General features: G+C 57.0%; 1 protein-coding gene and 1 long non-coding RNA gene across 4 annotated transcripts; both read left to right on the top strand.

Moving 5' to 3' along the window:
- The first annotated feature begins 272 nt into the window (after nt 1–272).
- LOC123593324 lies at nt 273–18,804 on the top strand. Its single transcript, XR_006710258.1, has 2 exons — nt 273–321; nt 18,578–18,804. It is a non-coding gene; the product is annotated as an uncharacterized LOC123593324 (long non-coding RNA).
- BRD3OS (BRD3 opposite strand) lies at nt 11,921–14,777 on the top strand. 3 transcript variants are annotated; one of them, XM_045468990.1, is made up of 3 exons: nt 11,921–12,065; nt 12,741–12,790; nt 13,154–14,777. In XM_045468990.1, exons 1-3 carry the CDS (start codon nt 11,936–11,938, stop codon nt 13,274–13,276), a joined length of 303 nt encoding a protein of 100 aa, XP_045324946.1. In that variant the 5' UTR covers nt 11,921–11,935; the 3' UTR covers nt 13,277–14,777. The 3 variants fall into 3 exon arrangements, with proteins under 3 accessions (XP_045324946.1, XP_045324947.1, XP_045324949.1); XM_045468991.1 differs by having other exon boundaries at nt 11,921–12,044; XM_045468993.1 differs by lacking the exon at nt 11,921–12,065 and having other exon boundaries at nt 12,441–12,790.
- Nucleotides 18,805–19,095: the final 291 nt, after the last annotated feature.

The raw sequence follows: 19,095 nt of genomic DNA on the forward strand, positions 1-19,095 counted from the left end.
CTGAACTGTCCCCTAATGGTACACTGAACGGTGTATTTCATGTTCTGTGCGCACGCACATACGCCGAAAGGAATGGCGTCCTGGTGCTACGACACGGTTGAAGCTACAAACGTCATGCTCGGGGCGCCTGGGGGCTCAGTCCGCTAAGCGCCCGACTCTTGATTTCAGCTCAGATCACGACCTCAGGGGGCAAGAGTTCGAGTCCCGCGTCGGGCTCTGCAGTGACTGTGCGAAGCCTGCTTGGGATTCTCGCTCTCCATTTCTCTCTGCCCCTCCCCTGCACGAGCCCTCTCTCTCTCTCTGTCTCTGTCTCTCTCTCTCGTTAAAAAAAAAAAAAAAAAAAAGAGAGAAAAGAAAAGTCCTGCTCCGTGGGAGAAGCCGGACACAAAAAGCCATGTGTTACATGACACCATTTACAGGAAATGTTCAGGACGGACAAATCCAGAGAGAGTGGAAGTAGGTCAGTGGTTGTCTGGGGCTGGGGCCACGGGGAAATGGGGAGTGACTGCTTGTGGCCACAGGGCTTCTCTGCGGGTTGAGGAAAATGCTCTAAAATTGACCGTTGTGGCGGCCGCACCGCTCTGCGGACGCGCTAAAGGCACACATTGTGCCCTTTTAACTGGGCGGGTTGTACGCAATTCTATCTCAATAAAGCTATGATATTTAAAAACGCAAAACGCCCTTGGCTCCCCCCGCCTTCGGGGCGCAGCCAGCCTCCTAGCACGATGTTCAAGGCCCCCTGTCCCCATCGGAGCCCCTCAGTCTGATCTGTGCCCCCTCCTAGCCACCCCCGCAAACCCCAGCCCCAGACTTCACACTCCTGCAATTTTGTCTTTTTTTTTTTTTTTTTTTTTTTAATTTTTTTTATTTTTGGGACAGAGAGAGACAGAGCATGAATGGGGGAGGTGCAGAGAGAGAGGGAGACACAGAATCGGAAACAGGCTCCAGGCTCCGAGCCATCAGCCCAGAGCCCGACGCGGGGCTCGAACTCACGGACCGCGAGATCGTGACCTGGCTGAAGTCGGACGCTTAACCGACTGCGCCACCCAGGCGCCCCTCACTCCTGCAATTTTGAACTGCGTGTCTCCCCCCGCCCACCACCGAGCCGTCTCCAGCCATGAGCCCACGGGACCACGGTCCACTCAGGAGATGTTTGCTTCCTAAAACCCACTTCTTCCCTCAGGGACCATCCCCTGCCTCCTCAGTGCCCATCATGTCCCCGTGCTCGGCACAGAGCCCAGCATGAATTCATTTCTTCCCCCACCCACCCGTCTACCCAACCCCTCACCCACCCCCCATCCATCCAACCATCCCCCAACCCAGCCACCCGTCTACCCAGCCACCCCCCCCCCCCCCACATTCAGAAAACACTGAGTACCCACCTTGCACGTGCCTTGTCCCCAGGGGGAAAACAGATCTGGCCCAGGATCGACACAGCCAGAAGGGAGGTCTCAGAAAGGCCTCTTGCCTCCTGGGGAGGGTCCCAGGGGTCTCTGAACGGAGCTTAGCCCTCTTGCGGACATCCTGAGCCCCCACCCACCCCCAAGACACACTCCTGCTCTTCATCCGGATGCGACGTGGTGACCGGCCCAGGCTCAGGCGAGGTCCCCAAGGCCGAGTGACCTCGTGGCTCACTGCCTGCCAGGACGGGCCTTCTCAGGGTTCGTCTGGTGGGAAAAGACAACGGTCCAGGATGGCAGCTCCCGCTGGGCTGGGGAGGCCGGGCTCAGCCAGGGCAAGAGAAGGCCGTAGAGCCTCAGGCTTGGAGCCCCTAGGGTGGACCCCCAAGATCCTGCCTCTCTGGTTTTTCACAAGTGCTTGGGCTGACGCTGGAAGGCACCAGGCCTCCCTCAGAGAGAGAAAGGCTCTCCAGTCCCACCTGGCCATGCTCTGTGCCCTTGGGTGTGACATTTAAGTCTCTGGGACTCAGTCTTCTCATCTGTGAAATGGGCAGGACGGCCCCCAGGGCAGAGGCTGCACCGTGAGTCAGCGAGACGGCTCTTAGCAGGGCACTCGGGACCGGCCTGGCACAGAGGGCCGCCTCTCAGCGCCCACCAGGGGGCGCTGATGGGTGCCACTCCGGTTGTGCCAAGGCAGCGCAGAAGGGGATGCCCGGCCCCTGTAGCCACTCCTCTCACGGGGGGCCGTGGCTCAGAGCCCAGGGTCCTCCCAGGCCCTGCTGCCCCTGCCGTGGGCTCCGAAGTCCGAGTCCACACCCTTGGCCTCGGCCACCTAAACAGTAATGGCCTGTCGGTCAGCAGAGAGCTGGCGTCTCCTCCTCTGAACGTTTTAATGTGAGCCTCACCAGCCACCTGTTCTGCTGCCTTTCCGGGTACCCACCTTCTCTCCCACCTCTGGCCCGACGCCTCCTCTCTCCCCACCCTCCGGGGTCAAGACACGGGGCCCAGGTTTCACCGTCCGTCCATCCCGTCTCAGCAGCACGTGACATCGTGAACCGGCTCCCCCCAGCTTCCGGGGGCCGGAGCCTTGATCTTCCTTCTTGTTGTCATCACGACAGGCCTTGACAGCCACAGGCGCCAGCCAGGGCCTGGCCCAGCCGTGCCCGGTTCCTCCTGCCGTGGCCAGAGAGGGACAATAGCATCGCTGAGCCCAGGTCCAGGAGTGGCCTGACAACTTCCTAGCCACTGCCACCTGCCTTTCGTCTCAAGACAGCCCCCGCCGTCTGCTGCGTTCCCCCGACACCCAGGGCTTTCCCGCTCCCCACCCCTGCGCCCAACACTAGTTGCCTGCAGGGGTCCCAGGAAGCAGACTCTAGCATGGATTATGGACCGTCCCACCCCAGCCATCTGGCAACATGGACCCCACGGCTGGCCGTGAGCACTGTACTGAGAGTCCCTGGCACAGGGTAGTGATTGCTAGAACTTTCCCTAGTGGTGAACTGGGATGGGGCACCTATGGAAGAGAATGTACAGGGTAAGTCAGAGGCCTGAATGGGGGCGGGGGGTGGAGAGCAATTATTAGAACCACGGCGGTGGATGCAGGAGGCTGTGAACGCACTGGAGAAAGTCGATGGACGGCGGAGGGGGACCAGCCAACCACTTAAGGCGGCCACTTAAGTCTGCAAGGGGGAGCCACATCTAGGAGCACAGATAAGGAGTCAGCCACCCTTGTAGCTGCAGGCAGAGAACGAGGAGGTGCTCCAGGGGAGGCTGAGAGCTCCAGCCAGTTAGCTCCCGTGTCCGGAGTGGGGCCCGACGGGGAGGAGGAGGCCAAGAGACTCGGGGGTGGGGACAGCTAGGTCAGCCCGCTGGAAACTGGTCCACGTCTACTCCCCCTGGAACCTGGGGGCTGGCAGAAGTGGCCAGGTCACTGGGCAGGTCAGCGAAACTGCTAAGGCAGTTTACTTAGCTGCCTGGCCTCTTTTGTCCTGTTCCCTGAGACAGGATGCCTTTTCATTGCTTTCAGCCACAGTCTGGCCAAATAACCCATCCTAGATTCCCTCCATTTTTTTCCTGCACCGACGTTCGTGTTAGGGTTTACAGTGGGCTGCATGGCGGACCCCCGAAAGGTATGTCCCCATCAAATCCCTAAAACCCCTAACCTTATTCAGCAAAGGGGTCTTTGCACGTATAATTAACGGAGAATCTTGACGTGAGGAGATCATCCTGGATTATCTGGGTCCTAAATCCGGTGACAAGTGTCCTTACTAGAGACACGCAGGAGGAGAGGCCATGTGAAGGCTGAGGCAACCCTGGGTGACGCAGTCACAAGCCACGGAAGGCGGAGCAAGCTGGTGGCCGCCAGAAGCTGGGGGAGAGGCATAGAGTGGATTCCTGTCCCCAAAGCTTCCCGACAGAGTGGGGCCCCGCCAGCAGCCTGCTTTCCTGCTGGCCAGGAGTGGGGACACTGGAGCCTCAGACACGGAGTGAATGCAACTGGTCGAAAAACAGGGGACACTAAAACTCACGAGGCCATATTCCTATTTTTTTTTCTTTTTTTGCTAAATCCCTGACTTAAAAAAAAAAAAATCCCTTTGGAAGCTTGGTAGATCACCAGCCCCCTTTTCTGAAAAAAGGCACAGGGAAGGGGAAAGAAGGGGGCATTTCTTCTGCTTTTCCCACATGAGCCATATTTCACGGTAGCCAAACGGTTGATGAGCAAAGTTCTTCCCTGTGGAAGAATTCCAGAAGTAAACCTAGAATCAGAAAAATCACCAAGTTCCAATCCTGAAGGAAATAATGGTCCTAACTTACAATCACTAATGGCAGTCAAAATTATCCTGTAAAGACCAACAGGGAGGGCCACCTGGGGGGCTCAGGCGGTTAAGCGTCCAACTCAGGTTGTGATCTCACTGTTGTGGGTTCGAGCCCTGCGTCAGGTTCTGTGCTGACAGCTCAGAGCCTGGAGCCTGCTTCCGACTCTGCGTCTCCCTCTCTCTCTGCCCCTCCTCTGCTCGCACCCTCTCTCTCTCTCTCTCTCTCTCTCTAAAAAATTAATAAGCACTAAAAGAATTTTGTTAAAAAGATGTGATCCGTTACTGCGGCTATGTATAAAAACACCGACGTATTTATAGATGGAATGATATGAGGTCTGGCCTTAGCTGCTATGTATTTCCTCACAATCTATAATTAGCTTCCTCTGAAAACTCTTTTTCTGTGAAACACGACCTGCGGGAATGCGCACAAAGCAAACACAGAGCTTCAGGCAACGTTATAAAGGAAGAGTGGACATGAGCAGCAGGTGAGAAGGGCACCGCCACAAGGCCCCCAGGTCCTCGGCCTCCCCCCGCTTCCCGCCCTGCAGTCTCCTCTCCCCCCACCAGAGCTGCGGCTACACTGACACCCGCGTCCTCACGCACATCTTTTTGCAGTGTTGCCATCGAAATATGCCACCAGAAGTGCTGTAATCGGTGCTGCCTCTTTCCGAACGGTAAGGATTTGTGTTTTTCCGTGGAGCGTTTTAGGGTGTGGGCTGGCTTCTCTTCCTTTGATGGTCTGCTTCCGTGATTCATTCGTGTGTTTGTGCGGACGCCGGTCCATTCATCTCCAGCGCTCCCCGGTACCGGCTTCCTTCGCGGGGACTTGCCCCAACCCATTTCCCCATTCTTTTTTTTTTTTTTTTTTTTTTTTTTTTAATGTGTATTTATTTTTGAGACACAGAGAGACAGAGCACGAACGGGGGAGGGTCAGAGAGAGAGAGAGAGGGAGACACAGAATCCGAAGCGGGCTCCGGGCTCCGAGCCGTCGGCACGGAGCCCGACGCGGGGCTCGAACGCGCGGACCGTGAGATCGTGACCTGAGCTGAAGTCGGACGCTCCACCGACTGAGCCACCGGGGCGCCCCTCATTTCCCGGTTCCGATGGCAGGGACGCGGGACCGTGTGCGCGCCCGTCCGGGTGCACGTGCTTGCGCACAGAGCTCCGCTGGCCCCACCCCCAGGAAGGGAACGGCGGGCTCGCGACTGTGGGCCCCGCCAGCTTCGTGGGGCAGTGCCTTCGGGGTCGTTACACCGTGGGCCCTGGCAGCAGAGACAGGTGGCAATGCTGCCCAGCCCTGCACTCGCTGGCACGTGGTTGGGTCAATGTTCTTGCTTTCGGATGTTCTTGTGGATACGGGTGGCCCCCCACTACGGTCTTAATTTGGGTTTTCTTTTCTTTCTGTTTCTTTCCTTCCCCTTCCCTCCCCTCCCCTTTCCTTTCCTTTTCTCTTTTTTCTTTAAAGAATTTATTGTTCAGTCATCTCCACACACAACATGGGGCTCAAACTCACAAACCCGTGATCAAGAGTCACACGCTCCACCCACAGGGCCTGCCAGGCACCCCTGAATTTGGATTTTCTGGGCGCCCCTGGGTGGCTCGGCCCGTTGAGCCTCTGACTTCGGCTCAGGTCATGATCTCACAGTTTGTGGGTTTTGAGCCCTGCATCGAGCTCTGTGCTCACAGATCAGAGCCGGGAGCCTGCTTCGGATTCTGTGTCTCCCTCTCCCTCTGCCCCTCCTCAGCTCTCTCTCTCTCTCTCTCTCTCTATCTCAAAAGCAAATAAACATTAAGGGGCACCTGGGTGGCTCAGCATCTGACTTCGGCTCAGGTCACGATCTCGTGAGTTCGAGCCCCGCATCAGGCTCTGCGCCGACGGCTCAGAGCCTGGAGCCTGCTTCGGATTCTGTCTCCTCTCGCTCTCTGTCCCTCTCCCACTCGTGCTCTGTCTCTCTGTTTCTCTAAAAGAAAAAAAATTTTTTTTCTTGATCCTTTTTGTTTGTTTGTTTGTTTGTTTACTATCGGTCTATTCTTTTTCTTGTTAAGTCACAGGGATTCCTCCTATATTCTGGACGTCAGACATGCACCGGTTTCCGAGTTAACCTCCATCCACCCCAAACCAGCCCTCAGTACCAGCTTGGCGGTGCTGGGGTGACTCTGCCCGCGGCTTCCTGGGGCTCTGCAGGCAGGCGCTACTGGGAGCCCGCAGCGGGGGCCTTCTTCTTTCTGCCGTCACCTCCCCCCAGGAGGGCCCCTGCCGGGCTTCTGCACCAGGCGCCGGCAGTGACCAGGCACCTGCTGACTCCAGTTCGCGGCAAGGCCGGGCTCCCGGGACAGTCCTGGAGGCGGCAACCTTCGGGGTCGCCTCAGAGCTCCTAGGGGCCGTCTCCAAGATTCTTTTTTCTTTCTTTCTTTTTCTTCCTTTCATTATCCCCACCTCTTCCCTTGGCTCCCTCCATCCCAGAGGGCCATCTGCTTCCTGCAGTCGCCACCTCCGTGGAGCTGAGCGTTCTAGGCTTTCAATGCTCATGGTTTGGCTGGATTGGTTAAGGACCCGAGAGAAACGCGTTGGGAGCTTGAAGCCTGGCGGCAAGGGGGTCTGGGGAAGAGGCAGTGGACGGACGTCCTGGAAAGGACGCAGACTCTGAAGCTATCTGCATCCTGGGTGGATGTCTCCATGGCCCGTCCCCTGCGGAGGAGGCTCTCAAGAATCAGACGGACGCACGGGATCCGTCTGTAAAGGTTTCGGCCTCTTCCGCCCACTCCATGGCCCCTGCGTCCACGGTCAGAGGGACGGAGACCCGGCCCGGCCGCTCCGCGGACCTCCGCCACCAAAGCCGATCGGCCCCCTGCACTGCTGAGGGCCTAGCCGGCCAACGGCCAAAGCCGCTGCTGACCCCTCGATAAGGCACCACCACACGGGGGCCGGCCAGCCAAGTCCTGGCACGTGCATTGCATTGGACTCCTCTGTCACGGAGGGGACGGAAGTTCTGTCCGTCCCACTGGAACAGATGTGGATTCTGGACGTGGACTGGCTTTCCCTGCCCTTGAGTCTTCCGCCAGCCCGACGATCCGTGGAGTCGGGGAGGGCCTTGTTCACCATCACGGCTCCTGAGCCAGGAGCTCAGTCCTCACCAAGAGAAGCGGAGCAGTGGGCACGTACTCACGGAAGTCACTGGTCTTTCCCGTGCCCCGTCACCCGGACACGCCCACCGAACACGGGGCGGGGCGGCCCATGAAGGACATGGTTACGGCACCGCTCAGCAGGAGCACCACGCAAGCTGGGGGTCCTCGCTTACAGACTCCGATACAGACTCAGAGACAGATACACGGTGCTGTCTCCCCCGCGGCCCGACCGCACATCAAGGACCCAAAGAGTAGACGTGGCAATGGCTCCTCTGACTTCCACTAACACCTCACGGCGCTCTGAGTCCCAACCCCCCCCCCCCCACCTCTGAGCTTCGACTGGGTTGGAAGTCTTGGTTCTCGAGGGAGGAATGTCCCCCGGGAAATCCGCAATGGCTCCTTCGATTTGGAAGACGAGGCTCCCACCCAGAAACGTGGGGGCCCTCATGCCGCCACGTCGAAACACTAAGGAGAGGGCGACCTCACCGGCTGGGGCCGTGGAGCCCTCATACCAGGGACAAGGTGGGTTGTCGCTTCACGCTGAGAGCAGGAAGAGGCAAGGCTCGAACCCAGGGAGTCATCTGAGGTGCGTTTTGGTATTTCTGCCGCCCAAAGTAAATAGAGGGCTACCACAACCAAAAGCAAATAAATAGCCGCATAACTGGAAGTTTGTGCCCCCCCCCCGGGGACGAAGGTCTAAGGCACCCCATTAGTTAAAGAAACCATGCCCAGCGGAGATGCTGCCGCGGGCGAGGGACCCCCGACAGGGGACGGTACGGGAGCGGGCGCGGTGACAGCTATCTGTGCTCCGATGCCCGTTAAGTGTGTACGTGTTTGTATCTCGCGGCTTTTAAGATCTCCTCGTCCCCCTTGGCGTTTTCGGGAAGCGCTGTTGGGAGTGGCCGCTGCAATCTGGTTTCAGGCAGAAGATTCAGACAGAAGGAGACCGGATGGGAAGGGTCGCCAGGGACGGCGTCTCCTCCCGCCGGGGCGGGGGGTGGGGGGGAGCGGAGGCTCGACCGCCTGGCTCCAGCACGACACGCTTCATCTTCTCGGGCAGGCACGTAGGGCTGGGTGTTCTGTTTCTGCTTCTGTTATAGGAAGTTCCCATCCGCTCAGAAATGAACGTTCGCCAGCTGGATGAACAAAGGGCAGGACTGTGGCAGTCCCGAAGTTTCTGGCTCATCGCCCGCAGCCTTTACGTTCAACGTGATCTCAAACATCCTTTACGCTGTGCCTTGCGAGGTCCCCGCCAACCTCATTTTGCCCTTTGCCAGCGTCTCCCTGGGAAGCTCTGGGGGGTCGACTGGGGAGCCCTGCTCCTTCCTCTCTGCTTCCTGTGGAATTCCTGCCAGCGTGTAAAGATTCTTCACGGTTTTGTCCTGAAGCAGCTGCCGAATCTGGTCCGTGGCTTTTCCGACAAGCACAAAATCCACTTTATCATGCGGCCGGCCCTCGGAGGCGGCACCGGCGGGTGCCCCTCCCCCGGGGTCTGGGTCCCCAGCCATTGGGACGCTTGGTGCAGAGACGCCAGCCATTGGGACGCTCGGTGCAGAGACGCCAGCTGAAGCTGCCAGTGCTCCTTCCTCCAAAGTCTGACCTCAGCTCTGTGCTGTCCCTCTCTGTGTTTCTACCATCTCCGTGATATTACTTGGTTATAGGACCCTCTTCTTCTCTGCCCCTAGCCCTGGAGGTGGTCATCGCTTCCTGCAGCTGATGCCTCAGAGAGACTTCAGATGTCTTGTTTTGTTAAGTTCACTTATTTATTTTGAGAGACAGAGAGGGGGGCAGAGAGAGAGAATCCCAAGTAGACTGCATGCTGTCAGCACAGAGCCCCAATGTGGGGCTCGATCCCACAAACCGTGAGATCGTGACCTGAGTTGAGATCGAGAGTCGGGCGCGTAACCAACTGAGCCACCCAGATGCCCCTAGACGTTTTTATTTTGTCGGACAGTTATCTAGTTAACTTTGGACGTCATGAACGACCACATCGATTAACTTCTCTCTGGTCAGATCATCGGTGGGATTTCTGTCTTTGAACTGGACCCTGAGTCCCTTACCAATGATATGTATTGCAAATTTCCTCTCACGTCCGTGACTTTCCTTTGCACTTATTGTTTTAAGTGGTTACTTTCTTTTAAGGTTATTTATTTATTTTGAGGAGTAGGGAGGCAGACAGAGAAGGAGAGAGAGAATCCCAAGCAGGTTCCGTGCTGTCAGTGCAGAGCTCGACGCAGGACTCAGTCTCACCAACCATGAGATCGAGACCTGAGCCAAAATCAAGAGTTGGACGCTCAACCAACTGAGCTACCCAGGCACCCTTTAAGTTTTTATTTTAATTCCAGTTAGTTAACATTTTTTCCACTTACTTTTTTTTTTTCTTTTTTTTTTTTTTTTCAACGTTTATTTTATTTTTGGGACAGAGAGAGACAGAGCATGAACGGGGGAGGGGCAGAGAGAGAGGGAGACACAGAATCGGAAACAGGCTCCAGGCTCTGAGCCATCCGCCCAGAGCCCGACGCGGGGCTCGAACTCACGGACCGCGAGATCGTGACCTGGCTGAAGTCGGACGCTTAACCGACTGCGCCACCCAGGCACCCCATCCACTTACTTTTAAAATAATTTTTGATGGGGCACCTGGGTGGCTCAGTCGGTTGAGCATCTGACTTCAGCTCAGGTCATGATCTCACGGTCCATGAGTTCGAGCCCCGCGTCGGGCTCTGTGCTGACAGCTCGGAGCCTGGAGCCTGCTTCCGATTCTGTGTCTCCCTCTTCTCTCCGCCTCTCTCCCGCTTGTGCTCCGTCTCTCTCTCTCTCTCTCAAAAATGAATAAACATTAAAAAAACAAACAAAATAAGCTTTTTAATTTAGGAAAGTTTTAGATTCACAGAAAAATTGCAAAGATAGTTCAGAGTTTCCATATACCCCCCCATATATACCATAGATGTGTATATTTTTTAGCATTTAAGGCTCTTAGTCCCCCACCGCACCCCACACATGATTTTTTTTTTTTAAGTTTATTTATTTTGAGGTCGGGAGGAGCACAGAGAGAGGGAGAGAGAGAGAGTCCCAAGCAGGCTCTGTGCTGCCAGCAGGGAGCCTGGCTCAAGGCTCAAACTCAACAACTGTGAGATCATGACCTGAGCTGAAAGCAAGAGCCGGGACGCTTAACCAACTGAGCCCTCCGGGCGAAACCTGGCCCCCCCATCCCGCATGATTTTAACTGCATCCTACAAGCTTTGATATGTTGCATTTTTATCATTTTTCCACTAAAGTACTTTACAATTTGTATTCTGAATTTCTCTTTGATCCATGAGAAATTTGGAAATACATTTCTTTAAAAAAATTTTTTTTAATGTTCATTTATTTTTGAGAGACAAAGAGAGACAGAGCATGAGCAGGGAAGGGGCGGAGAGAGAGGGAGACATAGACTCTGAAGCCGGCTCCAGGCTCCAGGCCAAAGCACAGAGCTGGAAGTGGGACTCGAACTCACAAACCATGAGATCATGACCTGAGCCGAAGGTGGGATGCTTTACGGACTGAGCCACCCAGGCACCCCTAGAAATATATTTCTTTTCTCTTTTTTTTTTTTTTAAAGTTATGCTTCTTCACACTGAACTCTTTTTCAACGTTTATTTATTTTTGGGACAGAGAGAGACAGAGCATGAACGGGGGAGGGGCAGAGAGAGAGGGAGACAGAATCGGAAACAGGCTCCAGGCTCTGAGCCATCAGCCCCGAGACTGATGCGGGGCTCGAACTCACGGACCGCGAGATCGTGACCTGGCTGAAGTCGGACGCTTTACGGACTGAGCCACCCAGGCACCCCTAAAAATATATTTCTTAATGATCATTAAATATGCTTTCTTCTAGTTGGTTTTTTATTGTTTTATAGACCATTTTTCGCGTGACCCTATTTATATATGATCTGAATACTCTGAAATACCTCGAAACGAACTTACAGCCGCCACATGCTCAGTTTCCTGAATGTTCTGAGTCCGTGTGCAGGCTGCGCACACGGGGTGCGCACGCAGGACTCGCAGGTACAGGACGCGCGCTCACCGCGCAGGGGCGGGGCGTGCACTCGCGGTGCGGGTTCGCGGTGCGGGTTCGCGGTGCGGGTTCGCGGTGCCCCGGGGGGCCCCCGTCAGGACCGGTGTCTTTGTCACCGTTGGGGAAACCGTAAAATACACTCGGTAAGGGAGCGAGCAGATGCCACATGAGGGTATTATTGGGGTACTGACTGGAGGGGTGCGGAATGCTCGGGGCAGCATCGGGGCAAGGGAAGTTCAAGACCTAATTTTGAGACGCAGTGAGCAGCGAGCAAACTTGAATTATCTTAAAAAACATATCGATCCTTAGGAGTCAGAATGCTGATAGCAATAGCAACAGCAGTGGCAAAAGTGCACGAGAAGCAACACAAAACTACTGTCAATAAAACGCTGGGACCAACCGCGACGGTGGCAGGCGGAGACAAGGGCCGCTCCGGGTCCCCGGCTCCCCCGCCCCCAGTCGCGCGCTCCGGCCCCGCCCCCGGAGCATCCGCGGCTCCGGCTCGTCGCGCCGGCCTGCCCGGCCTCGGCGCTCGGCTCGGCATGCCTGCGGCGCTGCCATGGAGACGCGGCCCCGAGGCCAACGGGCCCCGCCCCCGCCTCCGAGCGCCCCGCCCCCGCGCCCGCACGTCACCGCGGCCCCTCGGCGCGGGTGACCGGGCGCTGGTCTGCGGTGGGGGCGGGTGCCTGGGGCTGGAGGCGATGGGGGGCGCGGAGGACTGGGGCGGGAGGCGACGGGGAGGGGTGACCGGGGCGGGAGGCGATGGTGGGGGGGGGGGCACGAGGGACTGGGACGGGAGGTGATGGGGAGGGGTGACCGGGGCGGGAGGCGATGGGGGGCGCGGAGGATTGGGGCGGGAGGCGACGCGGAGGGGTGACCGGGGCGGGAGGAGATGGGGGGCGCGGGGAACTGGGGCGAGAGGCAACGGGGAGCGGTGACCGGGGGCGGGAGGCGATGGGGGGGGCACGAGGGACTGGGAAGGGAGGTGATTGGGGAGGGGTGACCGGGGCAGGAGGCGATGGATGAGAAGGCGATGGGGAGGGGTGACTGGGGCGGGTGGCAATGGGGGAAGAGCCCAGTAACGGGGTGACTCTCGGTAGGAGGCAGTGATGGGTGGAGGGCCCAGGATGCTGGGGAGGCAACGGGGTCGTGCCATGAAGGGATCCCGGGCGCTGGCCGGGCAAAGTCGGGGAGACACTGCCGCCAGAAATGAGGGCAGCGCTGAGTGATGGGGACTCTGGCCATAAAGAAGGAAAATTCTGCATGGCTGGGAAAGCATTTGTGGGGGGGGGGGTCTTGTGGATGCCTCCCTGTTTGGTTTCCACATGACGTCATTTCTCTTTCCAGCCCAGGGGCCTCCCAGATGCCTGGAGCAGGAAGACGGCGCCGGTGGCGGGGTGAGTACCAAGCCATCCTCAGCATGGGCAGCCCAGGCAAACACCCTCCAGGCCAGGCGCCGAGGGATGAGCCCCAAAACCTGTGCTCAGGACTTCCGTCACAGATGCAGACTCAAGCACTCCAACAAGCAGTTCCCCGGTATTGCCCGTTAGCTCCTAAAAGAACTAGGATAAGTCGCAGGCCTGCCCCTTACACCCGGACTCACAGTCTGGGTCACCGGACGGCGACTGAAATCGTGAAATGTGTCAGTACTTTGGTCTGATGCTCTGCTCCAAAAAGAGTTAAGATCCTGAGCCGTCAAGGCCCCGCTTGCCGCTGGGTCCTTTCCCCCCGCACCTGACGACATGGTCATTTCTTTGTAGCATCACCCCGAGCAAGAGCTGAGGACAAAGCACTGTAGGAAAGCCTGGCTCCAAACCCCGCCGTGCATCAGCGCTGGAGGCCCGCCCAGGCCCAGATCAGTGGAGGGCAGCTACGGGGAATGAGGTCAAGTTCCGTCTAGTTGCACGGTGTCCTTTCACGCCGGGCACCAGAGATACCTTTCCGAGTTAAATGGGTCAAGCCATGGTGTCGGAATCACAGTAGACCCCCGACAAGTCCCCCCAAGGTGGGTGCCTCGTCCCTGGCAACCGTACATCTATCCAGTAAGGTGTGCACAGCCGTCACCAGAAGACTCTGTGGCCGGGGCGCCACTGTCCAGCTTGCTGTCTCACGTGTGGTTCTCAGGTGCCTTTCCAGAATGCTCAGAGGCTCCTCTCAAGTTTCCTTGCGATGCAGTCCTCCTGAGGGTGTTGCCTACAAAGGGCCTGGATTCCTCCTTTTCACCACGGAGTTCGATAAGGGATCCCGAAACCCAACAACTGAAAAAGTCAGTTAGCGCACTTAGCATAAGGCAGCGGGCAGCTGTCCACGCCACGCGAGTTCTGGCTCAGAGAGGCCCAGTGTGCAGGAGCCCAGGAGGGGAGTTTGCGGCCAGTGATGAGTGGCCGCGTGCCGCTGGCGGAGAAGGCCCTGTCCGAGAGCTATGCCCGGCTCCGGTACCGGGACACCTCCTTGCTCATCTGGCAGCAGCAGCAGCAGAAACTGGAATCCGTGCCCCCTGGGACATACCTGAGCAGGAGCCGAAGCATGTGGTACTCCCAGTACGGAAACGAGGCCATCCTGGTCCGGGACAGAAACAAGCTTGAGGTGTCCCGGGACACGGGCCAGTCCAAGTTTTGTACGGTCATGTAACTCCAGCCTGAAGACCGGGGCCCAGGCACCAGGCTGGGGGGAGAGCAGGCCACGTTTCGTTCAGGGGCCTTGGTGATTTCCAGTCCTTACTGGGAGATGGCGAATAGTGAGCGCGAAGACGAAGCCGGGCCGGTGGCGCCCAAGCCCTCTCTCACGGGATCGAGTGACTCTGGGCCCGGTGCCTGGTCCGCTGGCACTGCGGGCACAGCCCAGGCCGGGGCACGGCCAGACGCTGCTTTTCTCTGACGCTTCCAAACGAACCAAGCAAGGGGGACTCCCTGGCTACAAACCACCTTTTCAAAACTTTCTAGGCTGTCGTTAGCATTCCCCCTTCTGCCTGGCCTGGAGACAGATCTAGAAAAAGGTGGAGGAGTTCGCGCCACGTACGGGCAGGCAGCGTCTGCGGGGGGCAGGCTGGATTCCGAGGCCAGCGGCGGCACCGCGGCAGGGACTGACGCCGCGCGTCTTGTTACAAGATGGGCATCGCGTGCAAGGCGCGGGGCAGCTTCCGCACCAGCTGCTGAGTACGTCCCAACACAGGGCGGAAGCCCAGAACTACTGGGCTGGAATCGCGTGGCTGGAAAAGGCCAGTGTGGCTTCGCAGCGCGCCACCTCTGCGGGGTCGGGCGCGTGCCGCGGGAGGCATTTTCAAAGGCTTTGCCGTCTGCTGTGACTGAAGGCTGTGAGGCTATGCAACTGTGGGAATCTTTTGTCAAGGCTGGTTTTTCTAAATAAATACCCTTTGGGACACTCCTTCCTTCCTCACTTTTTTTTTTTATGTTTGTTCGTAGCACCTTAACTTGGCTTCAGATTCTGTGTGTGTGTGTGTGTTTGTGTGTGTGTGTGTGTGTGTTCGTACCAGGAGAATCTAATGATTGCTACAAACCCCGTTACAGGAACGCATAAAGCAACCCCAAAGCATCAGCGCTGTGCGTGTGCGCGCACAATTGCGCGTGCTTTTAAAGGCACGGCCTGCGCCGTGCACCTTGTTCTAGGAGTTTCTTCTGCTGTACAGATGGACGTCTCCACCATGCTTTGAATGTCTGATCAGCATTCCGGTGGGAGCCGGCAGGTGGGCAGAGGGTCTCCTTGATGGTGCCGTGCAGACAGCACAGCTCGAGCTTCGTCGTACGTGGTTCTTTTTGTGGCTCTGCCAAGTTCACTGGCAAACATCCCGGAAGTGGGACTGCTGGGTCCGAGTGCGTTCCCCAAATGTTTAGTGTCCAGCCACCGGCCTGGTCTTTTGTGACGGACCCTTGGCCGGCTTGCTGCGTGGGTTGGGAGGCTTGAAATCACATTTCCTGGATCGCCTCCCGGAGTGGACGAGGGAGGCTGGTCCCAGGTACCAAGTGAGGCCTCTGCAGTGAGGGCTGGCCTGTCGAGCAGCCCTGACACCGGAATTAACCCAGTGGACGGCTGGGCCAACATCTCTGCAGGTCTCCCGTTAAAGTCCTGCTTGGGAAGAAAGCAGACTTCAGAGACTCATCGGGAATGCCTCTGTGCCCCACGCTGACCCACACCTCGGATGAACCTGAGGACAGGTGGTGGTTGAGTTTGGCTTGGCCCCAGGCATGGAGGGGTAGCGCCTGGGAAGACCGGCACCGGCCACCGCCCGTGTCTGCACGGGTCAGACGTGCACTGGCTGCTTGTAGGACAGCAGGCGCTAAGCTGCTTAGAGCATCGGAAGCCACCGTCTGCCCAGGGGAAGCCCGGACTGCTGGTCTCCCTGGCTTGGGCTGGGGCCACTGAGGTGGACACGGCCCAGCCCCCGTCCTTGGGGAGGTTGGCCTGGATGAGGCAGGGGGAAGAGTGTGGACAAGGATGCCGGTGCAGGGGAAGCTGGGAGGGTGCCTGCTGACAGCCTGGGGGTGGGGTGGGGCGGGGCGCCAGGCCTGGACCTGGGCCCACCGTCAGCTTTCTGGAGGACGGCTCCACAAGGCCCGGCTCAAACGGCCAGACTGCTTGCACGACAGCGTCCGAGCTCCCGTGTCAACCGCTCCTCGCCGAAGCTTCTACTACGCGCCGGGTTCCGCAAACGTGCGACAGTGTCTGATGCCCGTTGTCCCGGAACCCGCCCCCGTGGGGACCGAGGCGCGGCGGGGAAGGGGGGATCCGCCCGGACAGGAGGGATGGCCGCAGGAGGACGGGAACGTGACAGATGTGCCTCCACATGGAGGACAGCTTGCCCTGGAGGACAGTTGGCAGACAGGAAAGGCTACGAACGATGCTCCCGAAACCCTGGTGCCTTCCTGCCCGGGCGGAGGACCGGAGCTGCTTGGGGTATTTCTGCCCGGCCCCTCGTTCTGCAGCAGTAAGGGGACCGGGCCGCCTTCCGAGCACCTCCACACACACACACGCACAGGAGGCTGGGAGCCACCAAAAGCACAGGAAACAGCACATACGGCACCTTTTTGCTGTTTGTTTTATTATGAAACAAAACAAATGCCCCAGGAGAAGGGTCCATGATTACCAGAGACATCCAAGAGTACTTTCTACCATTTTAATTCTGTTGTGTTGAGGCCAGCACTGCAATAAACAAGCTAAAACTACTTACATTGGACTCATTTTCAGTAACTGACATTTACAGGAATATACTAGAAACGGCACTAAAAAGTTTAAGAAAAGTTACGGTAAACTTGCATGCACATCATACAGAAAAGTAACATTTTAAATATAAAAAAGAAAAACTTCCTGGAGGCGTTACGCCAGCGTCGAGGCACAGGCTACAGCGGGTGGAACGCGTCCCTTCTCTGGGCGGTGTTTCTCCCAGAGGGCTGTCACAGACGTGGGTGTGGCAGAACAAAAACAAACAAAAGGAAAACATATCTTACAGTTTGTAAGCAAGAGGACGCCGCCGGCCGCCCCGGCAGGAGCAAGGGTCTCTGCCCCCTCGGCCTCCGGGGCTCACGTGAGGCCAACCTCCTAAGCGCATGGGTCCCTGCCGCTCGACAAAAGGCCGTGAGGGGCTGCCCTCGGGTCCTCGGCGCCGGGATGGCCCTGCCCGTCGTCCCGCTGCAGCCTCCCCAACACAGAGACGAGGAGAGACGGCAGCCACCGCAGGCTGACCTCGAGGGGGCCGAGGACGTTCCCCCAAACTCTAAAGAGAAACCAGCTTTGAAGTCTGCACAGAAAGCCTTAAAAAAAAAAATACCGCAGCACCGACAGCCTACGACTGTTCCGGATGGACAGCAGCCCTCTGCGCCATTGCGGCCAGCAGCCTCTTCCCGGGGCGAGAGGGGCAGAGGTGTTCCAGAACCCGGTCTCCTGCAGAGCCGGCGGGTACCGAAGGGCTCGGAAACGCGTCCGCTGTGTGAGGAGCGCGGGCTCCCCGACCTACCGTCTCACACAGGCCCCTCGCCACCTCTGCGGCTGGACAGGTGCTCCCCGGGAGCCCCCCCTCGGCCCCGTGCAACTCCCGGCACCCTCTGTTCGGGGTCCGTTCGTCACCCGGAGGTGCGCTCGCCGTGCGTTGTCAGAGAGATCCTGCTTTAAGACCCATCCGTCGTGTCATGTATTAATTCCTTAAAGTCCTAGTTTAAATATTCCATTAAAGATCTGCTTAGAAAACACCTTTGAAAAACAAGGGTAACTTTAAAAAATGGCAACTTTAAAATCCACATGTATTTTGATTATAAACAAAACGTGATTAAAAGTTTAACTGGCTCAAAACTCACCTAGCGTCAGAATCACCAGCAGTAAGAAAAATGGTAACCCATCCACTGCCCCATCAGTCAGAGTTCCACATCCACCAAGGGCATCCGTGACCGTAAGGGCCGGTGGAATCTGAATGCATTTTGTGATTTTTAAAAAACTGCCCCCCCCCCCATTAGGATACTGAGGACTAGTCCCCTCGTCTGCCTGGAAACGTGCCACCAGACCAAAGGCCAGGCCACCCGCAGCTCCGCCCCCAGCACCCGCCTCCAGGAAGTCCTCGCAGGGAGGCCTGGGAGAATGCCCTGTGTCAGTCATTTCTGTGCTAATGGGAAAATGCCCTGTGTGGTCTTGGGGAGCGAACCCTCCTGCAGCCGGGGGGAGTTGGGGGTCTTTCACCCCTGGAGAGAGAAGCCCGGTGGTGGGCTGAAAGGCGGCAGCGGGGGGGCCGCTGCCGCTGCCCCTGCCCTGGGGGCTGGGAGGTGAGGGGTGCCCCGTCTGGGGACCCGGACGGCTGACCCCTGGCACTCTTGGCCTAAGCCACATGCTCAGAGCTCAGGCAGGCAGTGTGGGGCGGGGCGTCCCTGTACTCAAAGGCCGCAGGGCGGCCTCTGGAAGAAACAAAACCAAAACATAACCTTCTGTTAAACTCTGTATATTATTATTATTATTTTTTTTTTACAATAGAAAGTTAAAAATCAAGACTTAGATTTACTATACATTTTTTTTTCTCTCAGATTACAAAGTTTATATTATATAACTGGGGTTCCCTAAATTGATTTCTTTTAAAACAGTCCTAAAGAGACCAGAGGCGAATACAAAAGAACTCAACAAAATAAAAACTGGGGTGTGCTGCAGCTGGAAGTTGTCTGTACGTCTCCAAACGTCTCTCTCACACACAGACACACACACACAGACACACACACACACACACACACACACGAACAGACACGGAACCCCAGCGGAGCCGGGAGGGGGGCCGGCGCGGGCGGTGGGGCACGAGCACCTGCAGGCCGGAGTCCGGGCTCTCCTGCCAACCACTGACGAGGCCTGCACTTCTGCGATTTTTTTTTTTTTAATGCATTTCTTTTGCAGTTTTGTTTTTCTTTTCTTTTTTTTAAAAAAATGACCAATGATGTTAATAAATAAAGTATTCATATATACATGAAGTTGGGGAAACGGTTCCAGGGTGTGCGGCAGCTGATGAGTTGGGGACACACGTCGGGCTGGGCTTTCGTAGAAAACTGCTGAACCTTACAAAAAAGTCTCCTTTTTTTTTTTTATTTATTTTTTGTTTTTAATCTTTTTTTTGTTTTGTTTTTTGTTTTTTGTTTTTTCTTAAGTTGAGGTAAAAGTTTCAGTGTATGGAAACCTATGAGCTGCACACGCAGCCCCCGTGTTCCCTTCCGGGAGCCCCCGA

The sequence above is a fragment of the Leopardus geoffroyi genome, chromosome D4, assembly GCF_018350155.1.
Source record: "Leopardus geoffroyi isolate Oge1 chromosome D4, O.geoffroyi_Oge1_pat1.0, whole genome shotgun sequence".
NCBI classification, from domain to species: Eukaryota; Metazoa; Chordata; class Mammalia; order Carnivora; family Felidae; genus Leopardus; species Leopardus geoffroyi.

Excerpts from the sequence above, each read along its gene's own strand:
- BRD3OS (XM_045468990.1), top strand. The coding sequence starts at position 11,936 with ATGCCTGCGGCGCTGCCATGGAGACGCGGCCCCGAGGCCAACGGGCCC. Across the intron at positions 12,066-12,740 it reads TGACCGGGCGCTGGTCTGCG|CCCAGGGGCCTCCCAGATGC; the intron begins GTGGGGGCGGGT and ends TTCTCTTTCCAG. Across the intron at positions 12,791-13,153 it reads AAGACGGCGCCGGTGGCGGG|CATCACCCCGAGCAAGAGCT; the intron begins GTGAGTACCAAG and ends ATTTCTTTGTAG.